At 45.8% G+C, this 26,154-nt stretch overlaps 1 protein-coding gene across 2 annotated transcripts in view; it reads right to left on the reverse strand.

Annotated features, from left to right (window-relative positions):
• The window catches only part of dchs2 (dachsous cadherin-related 2), a 31,259-nt gene extending 5,558 nt beyond the window's left edge, over positions 1 to 25,701 (reverse strand). Inside the window, exons 1-20 of one of the 2 annotated variants that reach the window (XM_035416628.1) lie at positions 25,414 to 25,701; positions 23,581 to 25,258; positions 19,144 to 19,335; positions 18,646 to 18,877; positions 17,640 to 17,876; positions 16,140 to 17,165; positions 15,649 to 15,836; positions 15,133 to 15,232; positions 14,666 to 14,817; positions 13,324 to 14,161; positions 12,674 to 12,913; positions 9,422 to 9,556; positions 7,426 to 7,635; positions 6,094 to 6,954; positions 5,528 to 5,641; positions 3,197 to 3,408; positions 2,936 to 3,087; positions 2,389 to 2,519; positions 1,376 to 1,662; positions 838 to 979 (exon numbers count right to left, since the gene is read on the reverse strand). In XM_035416628.1, the coding sequence (XP_035272519.1) occupies positions 838 to 979; positions 1,376 to 1,662; positions 2,389 to 2,519; positions 2,936 to 3,087; positions 3,197 to 3,408; positions 5,528 to 5,641; positions 6,094 to 6,954; positions 7,426 to 7,635; positions 9,422 to 9,556; positions 12,674 to 12,913; positions 13,324 to 14,161; positions 14,666 to 14,817; positions 15,133 to 15,232; positions 15,649 to 15,836; positions 16,140 to 17,165; positions 17,640 to 17,876; positions 18,646 to 18,877; positions 19,144 to 19,335; positions 23,581 to 25,258; positions 25,414 to 25,457 (7,171 nt within the window). In that variant the 5' untranslated portion in view covers positions 25,458 to 25,701. Of the gene's footprint in view, positions 1 to 837; positions 980 to 1,375; positions 1,663 to 2,388; positions 2,520 to 2,935; positions 3,088 to 3,196; positions 3,409 to 5,527; positions 5,642 to 6,093; positions 6,955 to 7,425; positions 7,636 to 9,421; positions 9,557 to 12,673; positions 12,914 to 13,323; positions 14,162 to 14,665; positions 14,818 to 15,132; positions 15,233 to 15,648; positions 15,837 to 16,139; positions 17,166 to 17,639; positions 17,877 to 18,645; positions 18,878 to 19,143; positions 19,336 to 23,580 lie in introns of both variants that reach the window. The other variant, XM_035416627.1, reaches the window with a different exon arrangement.
• Positions 25,702 to 26,154: the final 453 nt, after the last annotated feature.

A 26,154-nucleotide genomic window follows, 5' to 3' on the forward strand; every position in this document is an offset into this window, starting at 1 on the left:
TAAATGCAAAATCCTCTGCTGTCCAGGCTAGATTCTTGTAATCTTCTTTTGATGCAAACTTCACTTTCAATTCCTCACTCTTGGGGCAAAAAAACTCCTAAATAAACATTTCATTTAAGCAATTAGGGTTTGCCTTCCAAACATGAGAGGAAGAAAATGTAAATAATGCTTCAATTAGAAATCTGCTGACAGGGTTCCATGAAGCAAGGGCCTGCCTGGTGCAATCCATCTTCTGCTATATGTGATTCTGAGAGCTGGGAGTTTACAGAGTTCACAAATCAAAGACCACAAGACACTTCAGGAGCGGAGTGTCACATTCTGTGGTCGCACTACAGTGCGTCTCTGTCATTATCGCTCCACTCAGTTGATTTACACAGCAGAAATGGAAGCAATGAACTTTCCAACGAACAGTACACTCAGCAAAATTTCTAGACTAATTGAATAATAATGCTGCAGTCAGCACAATAAAAGGGGGTCATTCATGCGTCAAAAAATAACATAATAATCAAGGAGAGAAATTTAGTGTGTGAGGGGAACTAAAAATACTGTTTTTTTAACGATTTGCTCATCTGGACTTATAAGGTCATCACAGTGAAATGACAGGTATACTGTATGAGTGCATCCTTAAAGAAATGGAGTGCACTGCATATTGTAACTGGGGATTCTTTAAAAATGTGATATATTTCACAGCAGTTTATTTAAAAATTGCTATTTAGTAAAGAGCCAGTATTTTGTCATTATTATTTTGAAGTTTGACAACAGCTTGACACACACACACACACACATACATACAGATAAACCAGACAGAGAGACAGACAGAACTGTAATGCACATCACCATTCTCTGCATGTATGTAGAATCCCTTCAGAGGAGACGTAAGGAGCCTGTAGGAAACTCTGCCATTGAGTCCAGAGTCTCTGTCAGTGGCAGACAGCGCTAGCACAAACGTGTCCACAGAAGACAGCTCTGACAACACAACCTGCAGGGGAGATACAGTGAGAAAGCAGATGCATTAGCAATGCTCCATCAACCTCACCGGGATGAAAGCAAGATTTCAATTTCGCTGTCGGCTATAGCTGTTAGCCTGCCAGCATTTTACAAATTAGGACAACAGCGGTCTGCTAATGACAGGACTATTTGGCAATCATTTCACCTCCTTTCAACAGCTGAACCTCACCTTGACTGCAACAAAACCACTAGCTGACTACTGTGAGAAAATGTAAATGCTGCAGCCAGCTGCTAACTCTGCAAAACACAGGTGGAATAACCGCTACGCCAATAGAAGGCCACTAGGGGGCCATGGCAGTCCCGCTAGCTGCAGCGTTTGTACAGAGACATTTCCCCATTTTACTCTTGTGATACAAAAAATCTCAACCTGGTAGGCTTCCTTGGAAAAGAGAGGCGGATTGTCGTTGACGTCCAGGACTTTGACGGTAACCTCCGCTTCGGTCTGGTGGAGAGAGTCCGAGGCCTGGACCCTCAGGGTGTAGTTGGAGCTCTCCTCGCGGTCCAGACTTTGGGTAAGCGTGATGACCCCTGTGAATGGGTCAATGGCGAACCGCCCGCCCCCACTTCCCTGCTCTGCGAAGCCGTATGTCAGTACAGAGCTCAAGTCCACGTCGTTGGCCGCCACTTGGGTCACAATGTAACCTGCAGGCAGATCTACAAACCGGATGAGACAGAAGGATGTCACAAAAGTGCATCTTCTAAAGCAGGGGTAGCCAACCCAGGTTGGAGAGACACAAGGTCTACTGGTTTGTGTTTTTACTCGACATTTAATTGATCGATGAAGTTGATTACACAGTTAACTCACCTCACCTGGTTTCTTTGGTCTAAGAGGTTGTTGTATTAAATGTTAAAACAAAAAACAGGAGACCCTGCAGCTACCCAGGAACAGGGTTGGCCACCCCTGTTCTAAAGTATTTGAACATAATAAGAACAAGAAGACATACATGAACCCTGACCAGGTTCATACAAACACATATAGGCACTGTTTACACTTGTCTTTTAATGCAACAGGCAGAGCTGAGTAGTCTGGTTAGGATTCCACCGATATAGGAACGGAATGTAAATGCTTCAGCACACGTTATCTCCTGTCACCAACACTCTACTGACAAACACATCCCATAATAATCCCGAGATCACTGGGAGATAATCTGTTATTGCTGGCAGCCAGGTCGGATGGAATAATGAATGCAGCAACTAGGAGACATGTAAATTTGGTCTAAACCCTAAAACTGGACATGTAACACATATAAAGGCAAGCAGCTGACCACATGCATGACCTATACGGAAATTAATTTTATCAGATATGATAGCACGAAGGGCCTCAGTAGAATGTATGCATTTCTCTACATGGGTTTCAGCGCATTTGCTGAAGCATCTTACTCTCTGCTATGGCTACCGGCTCCATGGGGGGTATAGACGGGCTGTTGTCATTGACGTCCACCACCTGGATCCTGGTGGTGGCGGTGCCCGTGAGGGGGGGGCTGCCTTTGTCCACGGCCTGCAGGACCAGCCTGTGACAAAGGAAAAAACACACAGTGAAAATTCAATTCAATTAAATTCAATAAACTTCATTTATCCCCGAGGGGCAATTAATTGCTGGGCATAAGAAAATAATTCTAACTGAGCTGCACTGTACAGTCAATACAACGATTCTTATCCAATTACAAACACATCAGTCAGCAGAGGGGTTCCTATCCAATACCAATACACTAACAGTTATGATGTAATGAATCAGACTGTGACATGTAAACAGGCTGAGATCCAACAACATCAAAATAAAACACATTTTGCACAGTAAAACGGTCAGTGGTTAATCAGCTCTGACAGATTAACTGAACATTACTGTGCAGAAGCCCTGACCTAAAGGAGTAAAAGCTTTGAGTTCTGAAGGAGGAGGCCCACTCTGGTGGTGTTGGGGGAAACCTACTTGTAAGAAGGCACAACCTCTCGATCAAGGACGGCGTTGGTGGCCAGGATGCCCCGCGTGGAGTCGATGATGAAGGCGTTATTTTGGTTCCCAGACAGGATGGAGTACTCCACCTGTCCATGCAGACCGCTGTCGGCGTCCAACGCAAACACCTGGAGCGGGGGTGGGGGTGGGGGGGGCAGGTTATTCCGCAAAATGCTTGATCCCATTTTGAGGACGAAGCATATGGGTAGGCCCCTCCTACAGACGGCCTGGTGTTACCTGCATCACGTAGGTGTTGGGTATCTGTCCCTCCCACACGGCACTTTTGTAGTAGCGCTGCTCGAACGTGGGCGGGTTGTCGTTGACGTCCAGCAGGGCGATGGCGACCCGGCAGTGGGCCGTCTGCCGCCCGTCGTCCGCCAGAACCACCAGGTGGACTCTCGTCCTCTCCTCAAAGTCCAGGCGGCTCTGGTCCTTCACCAAAATGTCACCTGTGAAGGCGCCAAATCATGTATAAATTCTCACTATCGCGTCAATCCCATTTTGTAACACGAAGAGCTATCAATGTAGTTTGCGACGCAATGGTAGGTAGACACATTTGCATATTCTTGGACTTCAATAGATGGGTCACTGAAAGCCAGCAGCTAAGGAACACAACCAAACGAGGGGAACTAACCCTTGGTAATTAGTCACTCACAAATTTTATACATGTAGATACTGTACTCTCACACAATTCTTTTTTGTGGTTCACTTGCTCAATATGGACCTGGCTTCTTAAAACGAATGAACAGATGTGGAAGATGCGCTGAGTGCAAGACATCAATTCACTAGAGTTACTTAATTTCTACAAACATCCAAACAGACAAAATTATATATGGAAAACATTCTGATGACTGCAAGGAAACAAATGTGATTTAAATGCTAACATATCCAAGGCCTCAGGCTGCGAGACACATAAAGGTGGGAGCGTATAACGCAAACCAAAAACAGGCATCGGAATGGGGAGCAGTGACTCTGGAAGGGCAAAACATGAGATGGCAATTACAGCCTGCCTTCATCACTGTAATCCATACAGTCTGAAGGGTAAGAATAGGCTCGCGATCCAGGATTATACATCACCACTAGAACCCTGGAAAAGACGATGTGGCTGAAAGCAATAAATCCGCCATCTTTTTTTGCATGTAAACCGATGCACATCAACTCATGGGGAAGTGAGAGAATGGCAAGAGGAGGCATGTGTCAAACACGGCTCGCGTTCACAAACTGCCCTCTGAGAACCTGAGCGATGTCCAACCCCGCATCTCCCCACTGTGCCTATCGGTAAGATGAGAGTGTCTGGACATCAGAACATCTGGGCTCCCAGACTATAGGGTAAGAATATCCGGAAGAGCAGGGAAGCTGCTCTCAGAGACATGTGCGCTGAACTTCATCCATCAACTCCTCTAAACCTCATGGATTTAGTGATTATCATAGCCTGAACTATTTTCATTCGAATTTTTAAAAACGGCTTTTTTTTGGGACAAAACTGAGATGAAAGTAAAACTCATTATAATTTTCATATCCATTTTTTTTTACAGATGCCAATGATTGTCCATAAAAATGAACAAATCTGATATTATCTCTACTTAATATGGGAGACGACAGTGGTTCATTTAGTTTCGTTTAGTCCACGTTTGTCAAATGTGCAACAATAATTGCGGCAGCGTGTGAGCAATTACGCTAAGTGAGCACGGGCTACGTATGCCAAAGACCACCTGTGCCCTCTCAGTCATGCTCTGATGACGAAAATCAGTGAGACAACAAATTTTTAGTCCACTCTGCTGTTAGCATAATGGAAAAAAAGTGAACAAGGTGAAATGAGGTTGGTGTTCTTCAGAAATGCTTAAAAAGTTTTTTGGAAGAAAGCCCGGCTCCTCTCTGGCCTGTGGGTTTGTGGATTGCGGACAGATGTTTGTGTTCTTCGCACAATCCCATGGCAGAAGATCCACAACAGACACACATGAAAGGAATCATCTTGTCAAAAATAATTTAACCAAAGCCAGATAAATATGAAAGCATTTCAAATTGTTGAGCTTATATATAGCTTTGCTAAATCTTGTTGTTCGGAACGATGCAATATGCTTCGTTTTCAACAGCACAGAAGACCCGTGTGGAACGCAGGGCAAAGCTGTGTCGTTCCAGACGTCTGTTAATGATGGACAGGCTAGAAGGTCTCGATGTAGCCTCTGACCCACGATATAAGGCTCCACACGCTCTCTGTAAACGACCCCCTTCCAAAAACAGTCAAGAAAAATGTCTCAAAATGTCAAGAGAACAGAATGGCCTTACGGGGACCAGAGTGGCTGGCTACTCAAACGACAAGTGAAGGATTCAATTGTTTTTGGGAATACGATCTGAGGAAAATGAAAGGAAGTCATTAGTCTGATTGGACGAACTGGTCGAAATTCTCGTTGCGCGCACATTTATGACCTGGAGCGTGACAGTGTGACAGCGGCTCACGAAGGAGTGCCACGTAGGCGGCTTGCGTTCAGTCTGGTTCTGAAGCGGTTTCCCGCAGAGCAACGGCGGCCTGTCGTCACGCAGTCAGGTGACGACGGACTCGGGACTCACCGTCGTGCGCGTCGATGGCGAACGCGCCGTCTTCGTTTCCGCTGAAAATGCTGTACTCGACACTGCGCCCGTCCGGGTTTTGGTCCGCGGCGACAACGTTCGCTACCCAGGAACCTGGCGGAAGAGCGGAAGGGAAATTCAGAGCACCGTTCAGAGAGAAGGGAACCTCTGTAGGCATATTGTTACTTTACGCGCCGCTTTGAAGTGCACTTTCTTCTATTCGACCACAAACCCCAAAATGCCCCAATGCCAACCACTGCAAAACTGGCATATTATCAGAAACCTCTGTAAATACTGTAAATATCTCAAATATCCTTCATCACACACGAAAAACACACACAACAGAAAACATACACTAAAACAGAAATAATCCTAAAAAAAACAGAAAATTAGCTATCCCTTCAATGTAATGTACAAAGCAGGAGAACTAAACACTTCAAGCTAGAGATTAACTACAGTAATACCAATGCTGTATTCATTACAGTGGGTAATATGGCATTTATGCTGTAAGAAAAAGGTACAGAACATATACAGTACATTGAAGAAAGAATGGTTTGGTTGCATACCGGTTTGGCTGTTCTCAGGTATAGCCACTTCATAGACATCCTCGGTGAACTTCAGCCCCTCTTCCTCCCCCTGTAGGTGTATGAGCACCAGGCAGGTGGAGGAGAGTGCTGGGGTCCCCCGATCTGAGACCACCACACGCAGGAGCCTCACGCCGAAGAAACCAGAAGGAAGAGCCGTCTTCAGCCGGACCTCCCCCGTCTCCTCGCCCACCTCGAAGACCGCGTCCGGTTCGCTCAGGGCGAACACCACCGTGCCATTCTCGCCCAGGTCACCGTCCAGGGCCCTCACCGTGGCGACGGTCTGGTTGGGGGCCGTCTCCGCAGCGACCTGGGCGCTGAGGGGACTGCGGCCGCAGACCGGGGCGTTGTCGTTGACGTCCTCCACGGTCACGGTCACGCTGGCGACCGAGCTGCGCGGACCCCGGGTTCCGCCGTCAGTGGCCGAGGCCCAGAAGGTGTACCGCGACCGCGTCTCATGGTCTAGCGGCCTGGTCGTACGCACCACCCCCGAGGAGCCGTCGACCGCGAACGCGCCCAGGGTCTCCTCCGTCAGGGAGAAGGTGACCTCGCCGTTGGGGCCCTCGTCCCCATCGGTGGCGGTCAGACGAATGACCTCCGACCCCGCCGGCAGGCCCTCCCTGATGGACGCCTGGTAGCTCTTCTGGCTGAAGGTGGGGCTGTGGTCGTTCTCGTCCAGTACCAGCACATGCAGCGGGGCCGTGGAGCTCCTGGGGGCTGGACCCTGGTCTTCAGCCTTGATGATAAGGGTGTAGTTGCTCCGCTTCTCCCTGTCCAGGCTCTTCAGCGTGGAGATCGCTCCGCTTGTGGCGTTTATGGTGAAAAAATCCTCAATGTCCTCCCCTATAAAATGGCCAATACATTACATCATCAGTCTTCCCAGTACACAAGCAGCAGCTTCCATTTATGCTACGTGATGCTATATTACATCCATTTAGGAAATGCCCTTATCCAGAGCAGCCTACAATGCAGAGTGAACATAATTGAATTCACCTGATTAACATGAGACCTGGCTAACAACATTCCCAGACCAGCGAGTATAGGCTCCACATCACTGACACCCTTGCCCAAGTTAACTCTTCCCACCAAGAATCAAAATACAAATGACAAATAAATAAAACAAATATTAAGCAAAAATAAAATCAATTTATGCATAACTATCAGTATACGACAGGAATAATAATAATCTGTATATTAGAGACCCTGCAGACAACATTTGCAGCTCAAAGTGGTTAAACTGGAAATGATGATAAACACAGAATAGTCCCAGAGTCATGCAGAGAGGCCAGGGTTTGAGTGCAAGAGCACACCCACCCTGTATGCTGTACAGGACGGTCCCGTTGGCTCCTGCGTCTGGGTCGGCAGCCTGGGCCGTGTGGAGGTGTCCTGGGGGAAGGTTCTCTGGGATCCGGATCAGGAAGGAGGGCTGCATGAACTCGGGGGCATTGTCGTTTTCGTCGAGTATGGAGCACAGGACGGTGGCGGTGCTGGAGAGAGGCTGGATCCCGCTGTCCTGGGCCAGAACTGCAAGGGGGCACAGAGAACTCTGCCATTCAGAAAAATAACTCAAAATCTAAATTCTGGAGGGCCACTGTAGCGTCTGCTGCTTTTTAGTTTTTGATTTAGCTCTCCAAGTACTTAATAAGTAACAGACTTATTAAGGATAGAGTCAACACACCTTGCTGCCAATGCCTAAATTGGTTGCTTACTGAAAAAAATCACGAATACCTATAGACACTGTGACCATCCAAGAATTGAGTTTGAGATCACTGGTTAAGACGATCGATTAAGAACATGGTGTTCTGTCATTGTCCTGCTCTACCACAACACTTTGACAATCCTTAACAAACATGTATCGTAGTGAGTCGTTTTCACATAGTCATTGTCTGCGAACAGTTCGTTATCGCAACTATAGTGCTCTTCTGTTGGCTTCTACCATAGTCTTCTGATAATATTTCAGCTTCTCCTGTCGACCTCTTTTACAATCCTTGGCTATAGTTCTCTGGCAGTCTTCTACTGGCGTTCTATTAATCTTCTTCCATATTCTATTACTACAGAACTTCAGGGGCATTTTTCCCCTTTAATGTGTGGGCTTTGGAATATTTCCAAGATTAGAAGTCTAATTTGTCCATATCTAACAGATCCTGATGGCTACAGCTCAAAAATGGAGTTGGTCATAAAAGAAGACCCTTTTAAATTCATGTTCTGTGCTGTGCCAATGGAAAAATTTCCCTTAAGTTTCACATTTCTTACTTAACGGTTCTGGCTGGGGGTTCAGGTCATATTTCCTCTTATTGAATTTCTGCTTTTTAAAAAATTGAATCGTTGACTATATTCCATATTCCACATTATACATTCCAGACTATACAACATGGACAGCCAACACATCCGACAAAACTTTATTGCAAAAAATGTTTCTGGGGTTTTTGGATTCAAGTAAAACAATAATAAAAGAATGTGAACTGGCAAAATGTTTTATACAGATTTATACTGGAATTATATAGAAGTAAGTAAGTGAACACGTATGCATTAACTAATGTTAAAAAATCTACATTTCCTCATTTAATAAGGAAATTACACATTAATATGATGAGTAATGTTCTTTTCGAAAAACGAAAAGCCAGATAATTCCCCATGACCTGTGGCAACATGCTGGGAAAGTGTTGAAAAATATTTGAGGTATTTTATTAAACTGCAGTGGAGAGAGAGCCAATGATGATCTCAGTTAAAGAGGTTATCCAAGACACTCTTTGGGTTTTGTGTGTGTCCGTGTGTGTCCTTGTGTGTGTGTGTGTGTGTGTGTGTGCATGTGTGTGTACAGTTGGTGTGTGTGTGTGTGTGTGTGTGTGTGTGTGTGTGTGCGCGCGTGTCTTCTGGACTCAAAGACAATAAATCAATTAATTCAATATCACATATTTAAAATGATTACTTTATAAAACAATTATTTCAGAATTAACATTGATACTGCAGAATAGGCCCTCATACAAAGATTTGTAATATATTATTATTTATTAACATGCTCATAAATTAACATGCTCACATCTTAAAGAATCAGGTATAAGGACTGTCTGGCAAGATCAAATGTGACACACGGATAGACAACTCTAGAGTACAGTTAGTGTTTTAATAATAATATTCTGAAGTAAAATCCAAAAAGTCCCATACTCCTTCCCAGCAAAAGCCATAAATGCACCACTTAAAACAGAGCTGCAGAGGTAGAATCATAAGTGTGTGCTACATGGGTAACATCCGTCCGTGTGAATGGCTTTCCTGGGATTAAAGAGGCAAGGTAAGGGCTGTCTGGTCTTACCTCTGAGAGCGAACATCTGGTGCCTCTCACGGTCCAGTTGAGAGGTTGTGCTGATCTCCCCGGTGTGAGAGTCTATGGAGAAGAGCTCGAACCCGGGGCCCGGAAGGAGGCTGTAACGCACCGCAGCGTTCTCCTCTGTGACACACACAAGCATGGTGAACCCTCATTACTTTTAAGCTTGTGCCGACTTGATTACTCTTGCTGAGGCCTTGCAAAAGGTCTCCATTTGGATAATGCACCAAGCAGGCCATCTTGCAAAACAGCATTTCAAATACTCACACTTGGAACACAATACACAGTATATTTTTAAATTAGCATCTTTACCTTTACACAAAACTCCACAAAATACAATAAAAGCCAACAGAATATTCTAATCTTTCTAGTTTCTATTGAAACACGAAAGTTCTATGGCCAGTGATGATAATGCATAAATGAGTGTATCGCCAACTCTTGGCAGCAACTACCTTGAAACCAGACAAGCACTTGCCTGTAATCATCTTTTACACACACACACACACACACACACATACAAGCACATAAGATGGTAATATGCTACATTGTACATTGAGTTTCAGAAAATGCTTAAAAGTTGCTAGATATCACAGAGGAGGCGCATACACCAAACCGGGTCCAGTATCCAGTGAATGACACAGGTCAGGCTTGGATAACATTGAATACATTAGTAACAGAATACTGTACTTTTTCGTTTTATTCCCTGACTCACCAAAAGTTTTTTGTTAGGTATATGGTAATACTGCTTGATGTCGGAAGCTTGCAAAGATCATCCTTACTTAATTCCCGTTCTAAATTTAGATTGCTGTTCATTTAAAAAAATTGCAAAACCAAACCTTTTTTTTGTTTGACATGAACATGCTGACTTTTCTTACGTATTTCATTACGTTCATTAAAATTCCTCTCGAACCGCTGAACCCCCAGTTTCTCTGGGTCGAACACTATGCGTGACCTTTGCGGTACGGAGTGGCTTTTCTCACAGTCTTATCAGATGGTGAGACTGAAAGCAGTGCTGGAGCTATAGATCACAGCTCTGATGTGATCTGCCCCTAAAGCCTGCTGCTGTAGCTCTGAAGCCCCGCCCTCCTCAGGCCAGACGCACTCGCTCTCCGCCTCGGCCATCAATCTTCACAACATAGAGCCCAGGGTGTAAAGCATGTCCCCCGAATTCAGCCTAGTCTGGGGGTGAGGGTTCAGAGCCATTTGCAAACACACAGATTAATGACCTGTTTCCCTGTACTCCGGTACCTCCCTGCCTCCCTCCACACCCCCAGCCCCTCCCACAGAGACAAAGCACTCCCCGCCCCCCAACCTAAGCCCCGAGAACCTCCGCCGACATGTGGTTTGCATCACCGCGTGCGTTCACGGCAGCCTCTGCGCAAGCGGTCCGCGGTCGGACACAGGAGTAACCGGCGTGGCGGGCTCCGGGGCCGGTGGCGGGTACGCGCCCCGCCTGTTCTGGAAGGGGGTCGACGGCTCGAGGGTCGCTTCGGGGGCGTGCGAGGCGAGCGGCGCCCGCGGCGTACGACAGATCCGTCAGGGACCCAGACTCGCTGGAGTCCCGTGCTTAGCGCTCGGAACGGGGCGCTGATTAACGATGCAAGCATGTGCAAACGGCCCCCGAAAGAACCTGCTGTTGCTGTCCAAACAAATCACCGAGTAGTTTAGCAAGGTTAGGTAAACAGTATTTCTTTTCTCTTTTGAGACCAGAGCGTGAGACCAGAGCTACAAGGAGAGACCCCATTCACGCGACGGATTAAGGCCTCAAGCCTTTGATTGGATACTGCTGGGATTCGGTGGGATCAGTGATAGCCTTCACTGACTCCAGAGACCTCATGAAGAAATTCAGTATGATCTTTAGCCAGGTCTCACTGCACAATATTCAACCAGTAACAACCACATTTTTTTTTTTTTTCTCTGTACTTCCACAAGACATATTGGTGTCACAACACCCTTTCCTCATGGACTGTCAATCAAAAACCTGCCTAGCCAGGATAACAAATGGAACAGTCAGGGAACATCTAACAAAAAAGAAACAAAGAGCATGCTGGGAGAAAGAAGGATACATTGGAGCCTCTAGGTGAAAATGGATCATTATTAGCACATGTGGTCTGAATTACAAATCCTTAATGAACATTCACAACGCTGTCTGACTGCTTGCTATTTTTGGACTGTTTTCACCTGATGAATGTCACAGTGCACGTACACTGATGCTGAAGTGGAAATTATTTTGGAAAGGAGAACGGTCAGTATTTTCAAGAAAAATACGATTCAGGAGTCCATGCTCAATATGTTAACATCTCCATGTGTGGAGTGATGTTCACTAAAAATATAAATATAAGTAATTAAATTCCATATGCAGAACAACGAAAAAGAGAGAAAAAAGAAAAGTTCAAACACAGTGGAAGGCATAAGGGCTTGAGTCAGGCTCACGAAAAAATCCAAGAAAAGGAACATTTACAAAAAACATTGACCTCTCCACTCGCCAAAGCAACAAACCTGGGGCTACAGGCTATTTTGATTTGTGGTGGCAAGAATCACAGCATTTTTACAAGGATAAACACTGATGCTGGTGTCAGGTTTGTGGGCTGTGATTAGCATGTAAATACTGCATTGACTTTACTCAGGCCAAAATCCTGTAACTAAATATGCACTGTAAACTCATAAATGATAACATCTCTCACTCAAAGTAATAAACTCACTTTGTATTTAAGTTCCCATCAAGAGAACATGATTGCTGTTCTTTGACAGCTGTGTTTAATACAGTAGGCCTGAATGGCAGCAAGACCCCTCCTTAGCCAGCCTGTGTGTTAGTGCTGCCCCCTTGAGGCTAAGTGGTTCTAAAACACCACCGCTAAAAAATAGAAAGCAGTGGTCATTCCTTTGAAGTCAATTCAAGATTAATATTACATTACATGAAATTTCATTACATTATATTACATTACTATACTTTGGCAGACATTATTATCCATTTTATTGATTTATGACATTAAAATAATAAAAAGGAATAAAAATGAAAACTAATACTTCAAAATATATTTTTTAATCTATTCTGCCTTGGGGTGGGAAGAAGTGATTATGCTCAGGTTTCGTTTCAGATTCGGGTGAGAGGTGGTCGGAACACGTGTTATTTTTCAGGCCTCAAACTTCCACTGCAATCTCCCCCACATTCAGCTATATTTATTATATGCAAGAAAGAAATGAATTCAATTGGGTAAAGCAGAGAGAAACTGGATATACCTGAATCCCTGTCTGATGCTGTGACCTGGATCACCGGTTCTCCAGGATCCCTGTTCTCCATCACTGTGGCGTTGTAGACGGTGCGCTCGAACACGGGAGCCTGGTCATTTACGTCCAGCACAGAGACGGTGAGGGTCTGCGTGGAGGAAAGCCTGGGGAGGCCGTGGTCCGTGGCCTGGACCACCATCACGTGAGAGGTGGACGACTCATAGTCCAGCGGGGCAGCTAGATGCAGCAGGCCTTCAGCGGAGGGAAGAGAGGCAGAGCCAATATTACTGGAAGAGATTACACTATAGACCAGGGCTGCCCAGTCCTGTTACTAGAGATCTACTGTCTGGCAGGTTTTCATTTCAACCCTCATTTGGCACACCTGATTCCATTAATTAGAGTTCAATAAGATCTATAGCTGCTTAATGAGATGTGCTTTGTCAGGGTTGGAGTGGAAGCCTACAGGATAGTAGATCTCCAGGAACAGGGTCCGGCAGCCCAGCCAAAGACCCATCAGGTGCTCCCCAGCAAGCGAGAATCTACCCGACGACTAAGGGCACCAGCTGTCAGCCCGTCACCAGATTGCAAATCAGAAAAGTATCTTCTTTCACTTATGAGAGCACAGTTGATGTTCCTATTTCACATTTTAACAGCAGGCCTACCTGTGCTCTCCTCCAGAGTGAACAGGCCCTCCTCGTTCCCTGACAGGATGGCGTAGGTCACCAGGGCGTTTTCTCCCAGGTCGTCGTCCTTGGCAACAAGGCGGTGCACCAGGCTGCCGGGTTCGGCGTCCTCGAGGACGCAGGCCGCGCCCGAGGAGGCGAAGGCAGGGGCGTTGTCGTTCGCGTCCAGGAGGAACACGTGAGCGGTCAGCGTTCCAGACCTGCGGTCAGAAGCCAGCAGGGCCTGGTCGGTGGCGGTCACCGTGAAGACGACGCTCGGGGTCCTTTCCCGGTCCACCGGACCGGAAACGGTCAGGGTCCCCGTCAGCGGGTCGATGCGGAACGGCAGTTCCGCCCCGTCGCCCCCGACGATAGCGTAACGCAGGTCGCTGTTCCTCCAGCTCCCGTCCCCGTCCTTGGCATTGAAGGTGTACACCGGCGCCCCCTGTGGCGGGTTCTCTTCCAGCCCGAACACGATGACATCGTCGGCGAACCAGGGCGTGTGGTCGTTGACGTCCTCCACGGCGACGCTCACGAAGACCGGCGCGGGGCTGCCGCGGGCCGACGGCGGACCGCCGTCCTCCGCCTGGACCTTGAGCAGGTAGCGCGGCGTGGCCTCGTGGTCCAGCTCGCGGCTGACGTACAGGTCGCCGGAGGAGCGGTCGATCCCAAAGTGGAGGCTGCCGTCCCCTTCGGCGATGGAGTACAGGGTCCCGCGGGGCCTCTCGGGCGACCCTACGGACCCGACCACGGTCCCGGGCTGGCAGTCCTCCCTCACCGAGAGCCGCAGGTGGGCCAGCGAGACAGCGCCTCCACCCGCACCCTCAGAGGGGTGAACCTGCAGCACAGAGAGAGAGAGACTGGTAAAAAGGGGCTTTCACGCTACTCTGTGAAGTTTCCTAACATACATTTCCTAAGAATTCATTTAGAATTTTTAATTTTAGTTTAGTTAGTTTAGTTAAATTTAGTTTTAGTTTTAATCATTAATGCATTTGCTGCGCTGCGTGAATGCTTTACTGATGGTGAAAAACTGAATCTGAAAATGACAAAAAAATTGCCATGGTGTCTGCTAACAAAATAGAAAAAGCAAAAATTTTAATCTGCTCAATAGATTTTGAGGTGAAAAACAAGCATGTAATTCTCGAGGGGCGAGTCTTGGGAACTCGGAGGAACTTTAATTTTCGCCCCTAAAATGAGATAATAGTAAGATAATAGATAATAGTATACACTGCTTCACTTTAAACTCTGAATCACTATACTATAATCACTATAATCAGGAATAAGCTCAAATCCAGGGAAACTCGCAATGGATTATCTATCCCATCATGCAATGGGCAGGCACCTGCAGGTGCACCACAGCGACGTCCTCCAGTGGTGCAGGTCCGTTGTCCCTGGCGATGACAGTCAGAGTGTACTGTGTTCTGGGCTGTGAGATATCCCCTGTGGTCCTGATCTCCCCACTCTTACTGTCAATCTCAAAAAGACCGAAGTCATCTGAAAAACAAAGCATTCCATAAGGGTTACATGTTTACAATTATATCCGTTGTATTAACTGACTCTTGGAATAAATAATTAATTCTGTATTATTGGGAACAGTCTTAAAATTCATTTTTTTTAAATATGTATATTAAGAGTTCTTACAGTACTAGAATGTTTACAAGACTTAGCCAGTTCATTAACAAGGACAATTTAAAGCAACACGTAACAGACAGATGTTGTAAATAACACAGAGCAAACACTGTGGCAGCCTCTTTGTGTTCTCAGAAATAGAGTAGCTCCACCGCTACTGTTTAGATTTAGTGAGCGTACCTGATGTCAGTGAGAACATGACTGTTCCATTTTCTCCTGCATCAAGGTCTTTGGCAAACATAGTGGTTACCACAGAGCCAGCAGGCAGTCCAGCCCAAATCTGTCAGTAAGTTGTGGCAGAGGAGAGCATTGTAGTGAAACAAACACAGAAGATATTCCAGTTTAACTCAGTACTGCTTCAAATCACATTCTATACACAGACAAATAAAAGCTTCGTTGATTTTCACAGTTATGTACACATTATTCCTTATACACAACTCATGTAATAACTCAACAATGATGAAATCAAAATATCTTATTAATATTTTATTTTAAAATAAAACCATCATGAAAGCAGAATAGGTCAGATTTTTACCACAAATGACTGTGCAACTATTTATTTACCTTCCCTATTGAATTCTATGTGTAATTTAGCATTGGTTGGCACTGGTAAAAGTTCACAGCTCCTCTGCACCACGTGGCGGTGTTGTGTGAGCCATTGCTGAAGATAATTAGGCTTGCTGTGGGGTCACTGACCTGCACGTTGATCTCCTTGCTCGCTGGCACGTGCAGGAACTGGGGCGGGTTGTCGTTGACATCGGTGACGAGGATGTGAACGGCAGCGGTGGCGTTGAGGCGAGGAAAACCGTGGTCCGTCACCAGAACCTTCAGGGTGTGATGAGTGTGCGCCTCACGGTCGAGAGCTACCCAATTACTGATCTCCCCTGAGAGAGAGAGAGAGAGAAAGAGAGAGAAGAGAACAGAAACACAGAGAGAGAGAGGGAATGAGAGAGAAGAGAACAGAGAATAGAGAGAGAGAGAAAGAAAGAATGAGAGAGAAGAGCGAGAGAGAGAGAGCTTATGACTGTTGCTCACACAGAGTAAAATACTCTGCTGCTTCAGCCCATGGACTTTCTATCTGTTGACTTTCAACTACAGCCATATAAACAAAACATATTCCCCTGAACACTAGTGCAATCAATTTAGCCTTTCCAAAATGATACCTGAAAAAAGTTATCTGTTCTAACCTGTATTGGAATTAATACGGAAGTGCTTCCCATCAGACAGCAGGATGTATGACAGCTGCGAGTTCTTCTCGGAGTCCCTGTCCGTCGCTTTGACTGTGCCAATCAGGCCCCGGGGGGCGGGGCCCTCCTGGACGGTAAAAAAGTAGGCGTCGCGAGTGAAGACGGGTGCGTTGTCGTTCTCGTCCAGGACGATGACGGTGACGGTTGTCGTGGCGCTGAGGACGTAGGCGCCCTCCCGGGCGGTGGCCAGCACTCCGAAGCGGTACAGGGGGGTGGTCTCGTGGTCCAGGCTCCGAGAGAGGAAGAGCCAGCCGCTTTCGGGGTGTACCCCGAAGGGAGGGGTCCCAGAGAGGGGCTGGAGGGAGTAGGACAGGCCGGGGTAGGGCCGGGACCTCCGCCCGTGCGCCCGTACCTGGATCACCCGGGAGTCCTGCGGGGCGCCCTCGCCGATCTCCACCTGGTACGCCAGCGTCTCGAAGGCCAGGGCGTCCTCGCTCGCCGAGCGGTCCACGGTAACGGCGAGCGTCGCGGTCGCCGTTAGCGACGGAGCCCCTCCGTCCTCCGCCAGGATCCGAAGGGTGTACCCGGGCCCCCCGTCCTGGGGCAGGCTCCGGTTCAGCCACACCGTGCCCAGGCGCGGGTCGACGGCGAAGGGGCCGGCCTCGGTTCCGGAACCTTCCGTTCGCAGGGAGTAGCGGACCCTCCCGTTGGCGCCGCTGTCGCGGTCGCGGGCGTGGGCGATGAAGAGCGCGGTCCCGGGGGCGGTGCTTTGGGAGACCGTGATGGCGTCCTCATCCCTGGGGAAGAGCGGCGGGTTGTCGTTGACATCGGTGATGGTCACGTTGACCTGAGTGCTGCTCTGGACCGGAGAGCTGTCCGTCTGGGACTGGAGCGTGAGCAGAACGCGTGGCTGGGACTCGTGATCCAGCGCCTTACTGGTGCTGATGAGGCCCGACGTGGGGTGCACGTGGAACAGGCCCTGCGGGTCCCCCGAGGAAATCCTGTAAGACAGGGTCTCCAGGGAATCTGGAGGTGTACAGAATGTCTCTCAGAATGTGCAATATTACTGTAGTGCAGCAATAACCAATCCTGTTCCTGGAGATCTACCATCCTTTAGATTTTCATTTCAACCCTAATTCGGCACACCTGACTATAACAATTAGTAGCTGAACAAGCTGTTGAATGAGGTGTGCTTTATTAGGGTAAGAGTGAAAACTCACAGGATCACCTTCCCCAAATTCTGAGGTTTAATATTTTTATCCACTTGTTGACCAAGTACCCTAATATCAAATCTATACCCTACTTGAATTGCACTGTTCTTAAGCTACAGCCTTGTAGTCAGAGAGTTCAGTGACCGAATAGCAGCCTGCTGCTAGCATTGCTGTCCAGCTATGAATTAGCTAAAAACTGAAGGTAAAATAGTGAGGGTTAGGGTTAGGCTAACGGTCACTGTAATGGCGATGGAAACGCTGGTGGGCCATCTCCGACTCTGAAACTCACTCTCAGGACTGTCGGCCTGCACTGTGCCCACAGGAGTGCCCACAGGCGAGTCCTCGGGCACGGAGAAGGTGTAGCGGGAACGCCGGAAGACGGCGGGCGCCAGCGCGCTGCTCAGGATGTCGACGGTAACCGTGGCGGGGCGGGCGGAGCTCAAGCCCACCCCGTCCCGGGCAGATATGGAGAGTTTTACGCTGGCGGTGCCCAGGTGGGTTAGAGTAGAGGCCAGGTACAATACACCTGGAGGAAGATAGGTGGATGTTTAATAAAACAGTAAAAATAAATCCTATATCTGATTTTACCATTGTGTTACGTTATACTTCCCAACATGGCTGCACCTGTACAAAAAAGGCCATATGGTTTGTGCATGACCCTCGTGTGACTGTAAAGCCATGATATCAGAGTGAGGGGATAGAAAGGATTAGAACCTTAGCCCAGTGACTGTGGCGTGACTGTGCAGGTCCTTTATCCCAATCACAACATTGAGTGACCCAGTCAAAAGTCAAACACCAGGGATTTTACACAGAGACTGAGTGACAGCATACACCCCATTGGAGAATGAGCTCACTCTGGCTGGGAGAACTCTACAGCAATGAAATGGCACACCTCACAACACAAAGACTAACTCATGCTCTTTACAGTAAAGTCACATTCATCAAGGAAGCCATATGTCTATATAATCCCTAACACAACAAAGATTTTGGATGTCTTTTTTCTACATAATATGAAGTTGTAATATATTGCCAATTTTTATTTTTTCATTTTTGTAACACCAGCAGGGTCTTCTATTGAATAATATATTGTATATCCATATAATGTATATCCATGGCTTTAAAATATATTCAGAATGCCCCCATATATTCAAAAATTCTACTCAATGAACCCAGTATATATACTATTTCTTATATAGCAATATATTTTCATTGTGGGAGGAAGCAAGGGTCAAATCTGCTTGACAAATCTGCTTGACAGAAGCCATTGCCGGCAAGGGGGAAATAATCCCATTTACCTGTAGATTTATCCATGGAGAAAAGCGAGGATAAATCCCCGGAGAGGAGCTCATAGGACACCTGCCCGTGCGTCCCAGAGTCTCTGTCAGCGGCGATTACGTTCACAAGCTCCGTGCCGGGCTGGGCGTGGCTGCTGACGCTTGTGACGTAGCTCTCCGGGCTGAAGACGGGCCGGTTGTCATTGAGGTCCTCTACTTCTATATGGACGTAGGTTTGGGTACTCAGGCCTCCCTGGGGAACAGTTCAAAGGAGTTGTTCCTCCCATGAGTATTTTCACCTCAACTACACTCAAAGCATTGACTTCTAATTCAACTGCTGAAAACAAATCATATATAATTTAAACATACCGTCTTGTTTTATAGAATAATGAGACCTACATGCAGTAAACTAAACACAAGCTTGTCTTCCAATACAACAGAAATGCCACATATTGCCACATAAGATTCATATTCATTCAATCTAGCCTGGAGAGATGAAATATGCTGAATGACCCTCACCTGGTCTTCAGCTTTAACCAAGATGTCATAGTTCACCAGACCAGCCTCTCTGTCAATGTCTTCAGACACGCAGATCTCACCAGAGTCGGGGTGAATCAGGAAGACAGGGTGTTTGTCGAAGCTGTCGAGCCCACGGTAGAGAGAATAAGTCACTCTGCCAAGCTCACCACTGTCAGCATCTGTCGCAGTGACCTACAGAGAGAAAAAAATATACAAAAACTGATCAAATGACACCGTAAATAAAACTTCAATTAAAATAATGAAATAGCATTTTACACATAAACAAGCATAGTTCAAATTAAATAACATTTTTTAAAAGGTCTCACAAAAAAGTCAAATTGACATACTATGTACTATAGTATACCATACTATATCACAATTTGGACCACTATATATTTCCAATGAGTCTATTTCCAATGAGTCTATGACAAAGCAATTTGTAAGTTCAACATATGACATTCATAAACAAAACACAAATGTACAAAATAAAATCTTTCATTCAAAGGCCCTTGCTGATTATGCATCACCATTGTCATTCAATGTGGCAGACATTGTTAGGGTCTGTTGACAAACTACCCAGCCAGTAATTAAGTGGCAAGCAGAAAGAATAATTCTCAAAATACCATATGCTTCCACCCATAGCACCCATATTCATGGACTCAAAGCTCTAGCATGCCCATCTGTGCTGCTTACAGAGATAAGTGTGGATCTTATTAAGATATTAATGGTGGCACAGCTGTGGCAGTGCCATAAGCCCAGCAGAGGGAGTGGGGGGGAGGGTCCAATGTAAAGACCCAGCTGAGAGGATGTCCAAAACCAGTCACACCCCCCTGGGATTAATGGCCCAGGACGTACCTGAAACCAGTAAAACTGAAGTTAACTTGCCCTTGCTGTTGAAGTTAAGCGGTAACTTGAGTAAAAACCACAAAAGTGACTAAACAAGAGCTAAATAACTGATGCACAGTCATATTACCACTTTGTGACAGGGTGATTTCCAGAGGGAACATGGATGGATTGGTAAGATGCCACTGTTTTGCAAAGTCACACCATGAGCTCATTTACTGGAGCCCAGGGGATATGCAATTCTTAGCAGGTAATTTAGAGTGAACTATGCCCACTAATAAACTGCAACCCTGGGATCTGCCTCCTGTCCTGCGCTTGATAAAAAAGCACATTACTTCACCTGATAAGACACAAGCAGGCAAAGAGATCCGGTGACTGGTCACGTCCGAAGCGGCTTTTTGTTAGAAAGCAGGCGCTCTCGAGTTCACGGACACCAGCGCTATCTCTTAGGAGTTCCCACTGACAATGCCCTGCTTACCGGATTCATAACTGATACTTCTACAAAGCAAGCCAGTCTGCAAAGTAAACATGTTCATAGTGCAGAGTACAAGAGATCGGAACCAACAGGCTGTTTTCTAAAAAAGAAACAGCCAAGTTCTCATTCAATGAGATAAGAAAGCACTGCACGCACAAACCCTCCTTTTCTTTTGTTTATCTGGCAACTCCATCTTACACCTCTCATACATTGTTTGTCTCTGGGACCAGTTCCATAATTTAAATTTTTCACTGAATGGAGCGTAAACCACAATCAGGCTGTGGGCATTCATCTAAAAAACTGAGACCTTTTCCCTCCTCAAGTTCGGTATTTTCAACAAAGCATATCATTTTAAAACCCAATAAAATATTTGAAACAAAAAAATAATGGCTGCAAATCCATCACTTGACTACCCTGAGAAACAGGCTGAGGCACTCGTCACTGGAATAAATCATAACCTTATTTTATGGATCAAAAACTTTTTTGTATCAGAACAGTCACAGTACATTTATCTTGTATGCTGGTGAGCAGAAGCTGTCTCTTTAATGCTAACACAAGTTAAGAAAGATAGTCATGTTCAGCATAAATTAGGCTGTTTCATATCTAGGCATCAGAACTTTATATACAGCCTAGAAGAATGCAATTCAGCATTCAACAATTAAAATCAATACACAGCTAAATATGTATGCTACTAAATGAATAAACTGATCAATAATTAAATTATTAAATAAAATGAAAAAAGTATTGATCATAATAGCTCCCACTACTATTGCTTTTGTATTCATAATTCAAACGTGGCACTGCATACTTATAATTTCAGTCTGATGTCATTTTCCTTTTTTCAAACTACGCAATATGTTTCTGACAATGAATGCTCGCAGGTGGACTAAAGAGAAATATTGTTCATAGCGAAACCAACATGGTCAAGGTAAAATAATGTAGAAAGTGCAAGTACATTTGCTTGCATGGAAGAAAGACAATGCTGACTTATAGTGCATTGCTGAATGTTCATACACTACCAATCAAATGTTTTAGTACATTTTACTTGGATTGTAGTGCTCTGGCTTTAGTGAACTTTAAACAGTTTAACTTCTGTAAACGACCTCAAATGGCACAAGATAAGAAGTGAATAGTTAGATGTTTAAAATAATATTTTACCTCGCAAGATAGTGACCTAAATGTTCATAAAAACCCATATCTGGTCAAATAAACAGGTAAACAGATTCTGTCTGTTTTCCAAGAAGTGAAGCAAAATCAAGTTGGTTTGGGACAAATTGGACAGAAAGGTCAAGGAGAAGCATATGGGAAGAACCATATGACTGTCCTGGTAGAAAAAATGGCATGAATACGCTCAGCAGTTATTACTGCAAAAGATAGCTATTTTGAGAAATCTGAGATTTAGATTGTATTTTATTTTTTAATAAGAGGTTTATTTCTTTCTTATCTTTCATTGCTTGAACATTGTGGGTGTACTAAAGCTTTGGACCGATAGTGTATAAGAACAATGTTATAGGCCTTATCTTTATCCCGTTCAAATATGTTCTAATCCTCCTGTATATTAGCAAAGTAAAAAAAATATATTGTTAGATAAAAATTGATGACTGATGAGAAAATGCAAACAGGTACAATATTGAACTCATTCCTCAATTTCTGAAACAACCCCTACAAACTCATTTTGATCCCAAGAAGACATCTTCCACCAAGTACTGTATAAAACTGAAAATTAACAAACTGACCCACCCCAAATGCATACGGAGGAGTATAACAAGCAGTCATCTTGTCACAACTGAGTGTGTTAGGAGGTGACTAATCTGGTGAGAAGCACCGAGAGACATGCTATAAATAGCCAATGCTTATCCTCACTTTGCTGCTATCTAAGGTCTTGCTGAAAGACTAGGAAGAAAATCAACCTAGCACTGCCATTCTTCCAATAAAAAAAATAGAAAAAACTTCAAATATTATTGCACCTGATGCTTGAGCAAAGGATTAAAAAGGCCGCTCGCTTTTAAGTGTATTGAGCCATAAACGGTACAAACATAAGTGCAATAGGAACTGAGCATAGGGCTGCTCTGATTCATCATTTATATGAGAGCTCCAGTTCAAAGTCTTACTCGTATACCAGTTCATATAAATCAACCTTATTTGCACTGGGAAGGGCCGCAAATGTGAAGTAGAGGTTAGAGAGACACAGAGAGAGGAAGTAGATCTATAGTTTATGACTACCATGGTCCTAAACGCTTAAAGTTTTCTGCTTGGTCCAGAACAACTCAAATTCAGAGACCTGTGTCAGGCAAAAGTATGGGAAATAGGTCATGTGCCACTGTCTCAAGGTTTCTGAAATCTGTACAAGGGTGACTGCATATACAATGTAATAATGGCACTTGAACTCACAGACTGCAGTCTGGCAGGTATTTTGAAACTGTCTTGTCTAATAGTAGCCGTGAAAGCATGACTGCGTAGTTAATAGTGTCTTTGTGAAAGGGTGGTGGGAGAATAATGGTCTCAGCCTGGAGATGGTACAAGGCCTTGGCTCTGTCACATTGCATAAGCGCTGTGACAGTGAGGGGCAGCTTGTCAGGACCAGCCAGGAGTTCTCAACACTGAGGGCTTTGTCTGCACTGAGAAAACAGATCTCTGTCCTTTTAGTGGCAGCACTCGGGATGTGTGTGTGCATGTGCATGTGGGTGTGTGCGTGTGTGTTTGTATGTCTGATGTGTGCGTGTGTGTGTGTGTGCGCGCATGTGTGTGCCTCTGTGTGTGTGTGTGTGTGTGTGTGTGTATGAGTGTGTGTGCATGTGTGTGTGTGTGTGTGTGCTTGCACGAGTGTGTTTGTCCAGAGCATTGGTGTACTTCCATGTCACAGATTTCACTGTCTGTGGCTATCGTGTGATTGTTTCTATTCTCCACACATCTTTTAAGTATTTTACTCAAACAGTAACTGAGCATTTTCACCTCAAACAATGAGATGCATCTTTTTACTGAAAAGTCAATCAAATAAACGGCCTAAAATTAAAGGCCTAGAGTAACCTATAACAGAAGTTCAAGGCCTCTAGTTATATGTCCTAAAAGCATCGACAGTAGTCGATGAAAAGGAAAAACTGAAATCAACATTGTCATACCTGAAGGAAGCAGGTCCCTATGGGCGTGTGCTCCGGAAGTGACGCGTTGTAACGCTGTTTCTCGAAAACAGGCTGGTTGTCGTTGATGTCCTCAACATGAACTATGACAGAGGTTGTTGCAGACAGGGGTGGGGCTCCTCTGTCGACAGCTACCACAGAAAATCGTATTTCGGCCTCTCTCTCGTGATCTAGACCCACCGCTGTGGTTATGAGCCCAGAATCGGGGTCAATGTCAATCAGGTAGTCCTGCTCAGAGTTCATTATTGAATACTGCACAACAGAGTTGAGGCCCTCATCCTGGTCCTTGGCCAGGACCTGCAGAATTGCACTCCCCTGAAAGGTGTCTTCTGAGACATTCAATACGTACTTGTCCTTTTCAAAAACAGGTGGGCAGTCGTTCAAGTCTCTCACCCTGATCACAAAAGTCCGCTCGCTCTGCAGAGGCGGAACGCCGAAGTCGGAGGCCACGATTCTCAAGGCATAGAGGTCCACCTCCTCCCGGTCCAGCTCGCCCTCCACACAGAGCGAGTACAGGAAACCGTCTGAGGGTTTCAAAGCAAATTTTCCATCCCCACCTTCCAGGGAGACCCTGACCACGTCAGCCTCTCCCAGGTCAGGGTCTGACACAGATATCCTGGCCACATACTCTCCGACTGCGGCTCCTTCGGAGACCTCTGCCTCTCCGGACTCGCTGAGGAACATTATGTTGATGGTGGGGCTGTTGTCGTTGAAGTCCCGGACCCTCACCACCACCAGAGCGCTGCTGTATTCAGGCTGTGCTCCATTATCTCCCGCTCTGATTATCAGCTCGTGGAATGGCTGTACCTCGTAGTCCAGGGGTTTGTTGACGCTGATTATTCCGGTGGTATGGTCAATAGAGAAGAGCTCATTCGGGTCACTTTGGCGCCGGTTTATCTCGTAGGTAACGTGTCCATTTTCTCCAAGGTCGAGGTCCGCGGCACTAACCTGACACACCGTACTAGAGACGGGGGCGTTTTCCCATATGGACGCGTGATATTCTCTTTGACTAAATACAGGGGCATTGTCGTTTTCATCCAGGACATGGACCTGGACCTGCAGCGTCCCTGTCCTCTGTGGAATGCCCCCATCAAAAGCTTCGATGGTAAATGTGTACAGATCCCTCAGCTCTCTGTCCAAGCGATCCGAAAGGACCAGGTCCAGGTTGAATAAACTTTCTCCTCCACTGCGGTATTCCACCTTGAACAATTCCCCGACTGTGCCTTCAGGTATGCGATAACCCTGAATTCCATATTCACCTTCATCCTGGTCGTGGGCACCTTCTAGCTCAAACTTGGTGCCAAGGGGGGATTGTTCAGATATATTCAACTGTACAAATTCCCTGGTAAATACCGGAGAGTGGTCGTTCACATCCCTCACCACAATATTTACCTTAATCACCTCCCCGGTTAAGGTGGCTGCCACAAAATCATACTCATCTGTACTCTCCCTGTCCAGAACCAGGGCTGTGGTTATTATCCCAGTATCTCCATCAATTTCCAGGTCTTTGAACACATAGGAGTCTCTGCTCTCCGATATAAAAAACCCACTGCTCGAAATGTCCTCAGGCAAACCATCCCTTATGCCTCCAACAACTGTTCCTGCTGGGAGCCCCTCTTCGATTGATAGACTGAGGTTGTACACCTGAGCAGAAGACCGACTACACAGTAGGGAAACTGCAATTAGCTGAAGTAACCTGGGAGTCACACAACTACGGTGCATTCTTTTCGACTGCATTTTACAACCTCCGCATATTTTCTGTGTTTAACGTCCCCTCCACAAAAACAATTCAGACCCTAGAGAGGACATACTCACGTTTCCACTCGCTGTTTCTCGCAAGTAAGACAGGTAAAGGACATTCTGGCGCATTGCTGCGCGCGAAGCAACTTTTCCAAAGTCCATTCTCCAACACCCAGAGCTCAATTCCAAAGCTCACATTTTTCTGGTGCGTAATTGTAAATCTTTTTTCCCGTAAGGAGAAGATTTCTCAGCAGCAAGTGGTCAGATGTGAGTCCGTCAAACAATTTAAGCGGCAATATACCACTAGTAGGACCAGGAATTCAGTATCACTCTTGTCACTTTGCCTCTCTATGACATGGGCTGCCAAACTGTCCCGGCGTCACATGACGTGTGCGACGAATGTGAGGCATAGCGAACTTGACGTCAGGTGCACGTATACTTCTGAATATCCTTCTTGAGTTTCGGGTTTATTAAGTAGGACTGGTAAGAATGCATATACGCACTTGTAGTGCTCCGAACAGCATTGGAATATGGACGTTTTCATTATGTTTCATAAGAATGTTTGAAGATTATGCTAATTTGAAGTGATAAAAAGATTTTAAAGTGTTAATGGCCATTTAAAACGGTTATATATATATATATATGTGTGTGTGTGTGTGTGTGTGTGTGTGTGTGTTTACATGTACGTGTACATTAACACTATAGAAGTGGAAAGACAAGGGGTCAAAAAGTAAAGGTTCTGCCATGTGTGTTTCTCCGAAGCATGAGCCAGAAGTTTTCACTAATTAATTCTACCTCCTGTCTGAAGAATTGTGC

This window comes from Anguilla anguilla, chromosome 5, assembly GCF_013347855.1.
Source record: "Anguilla anguilla isolate fAngAng1 chromosome 5, fAngAng1.pri, whole genome shotgun sequence".
NCBI lineage: Eukaryota > Metazoa > Chordata > Actinopteri > Anguilliformes > Anguillidae > Anguilla > Anguilla anguilla.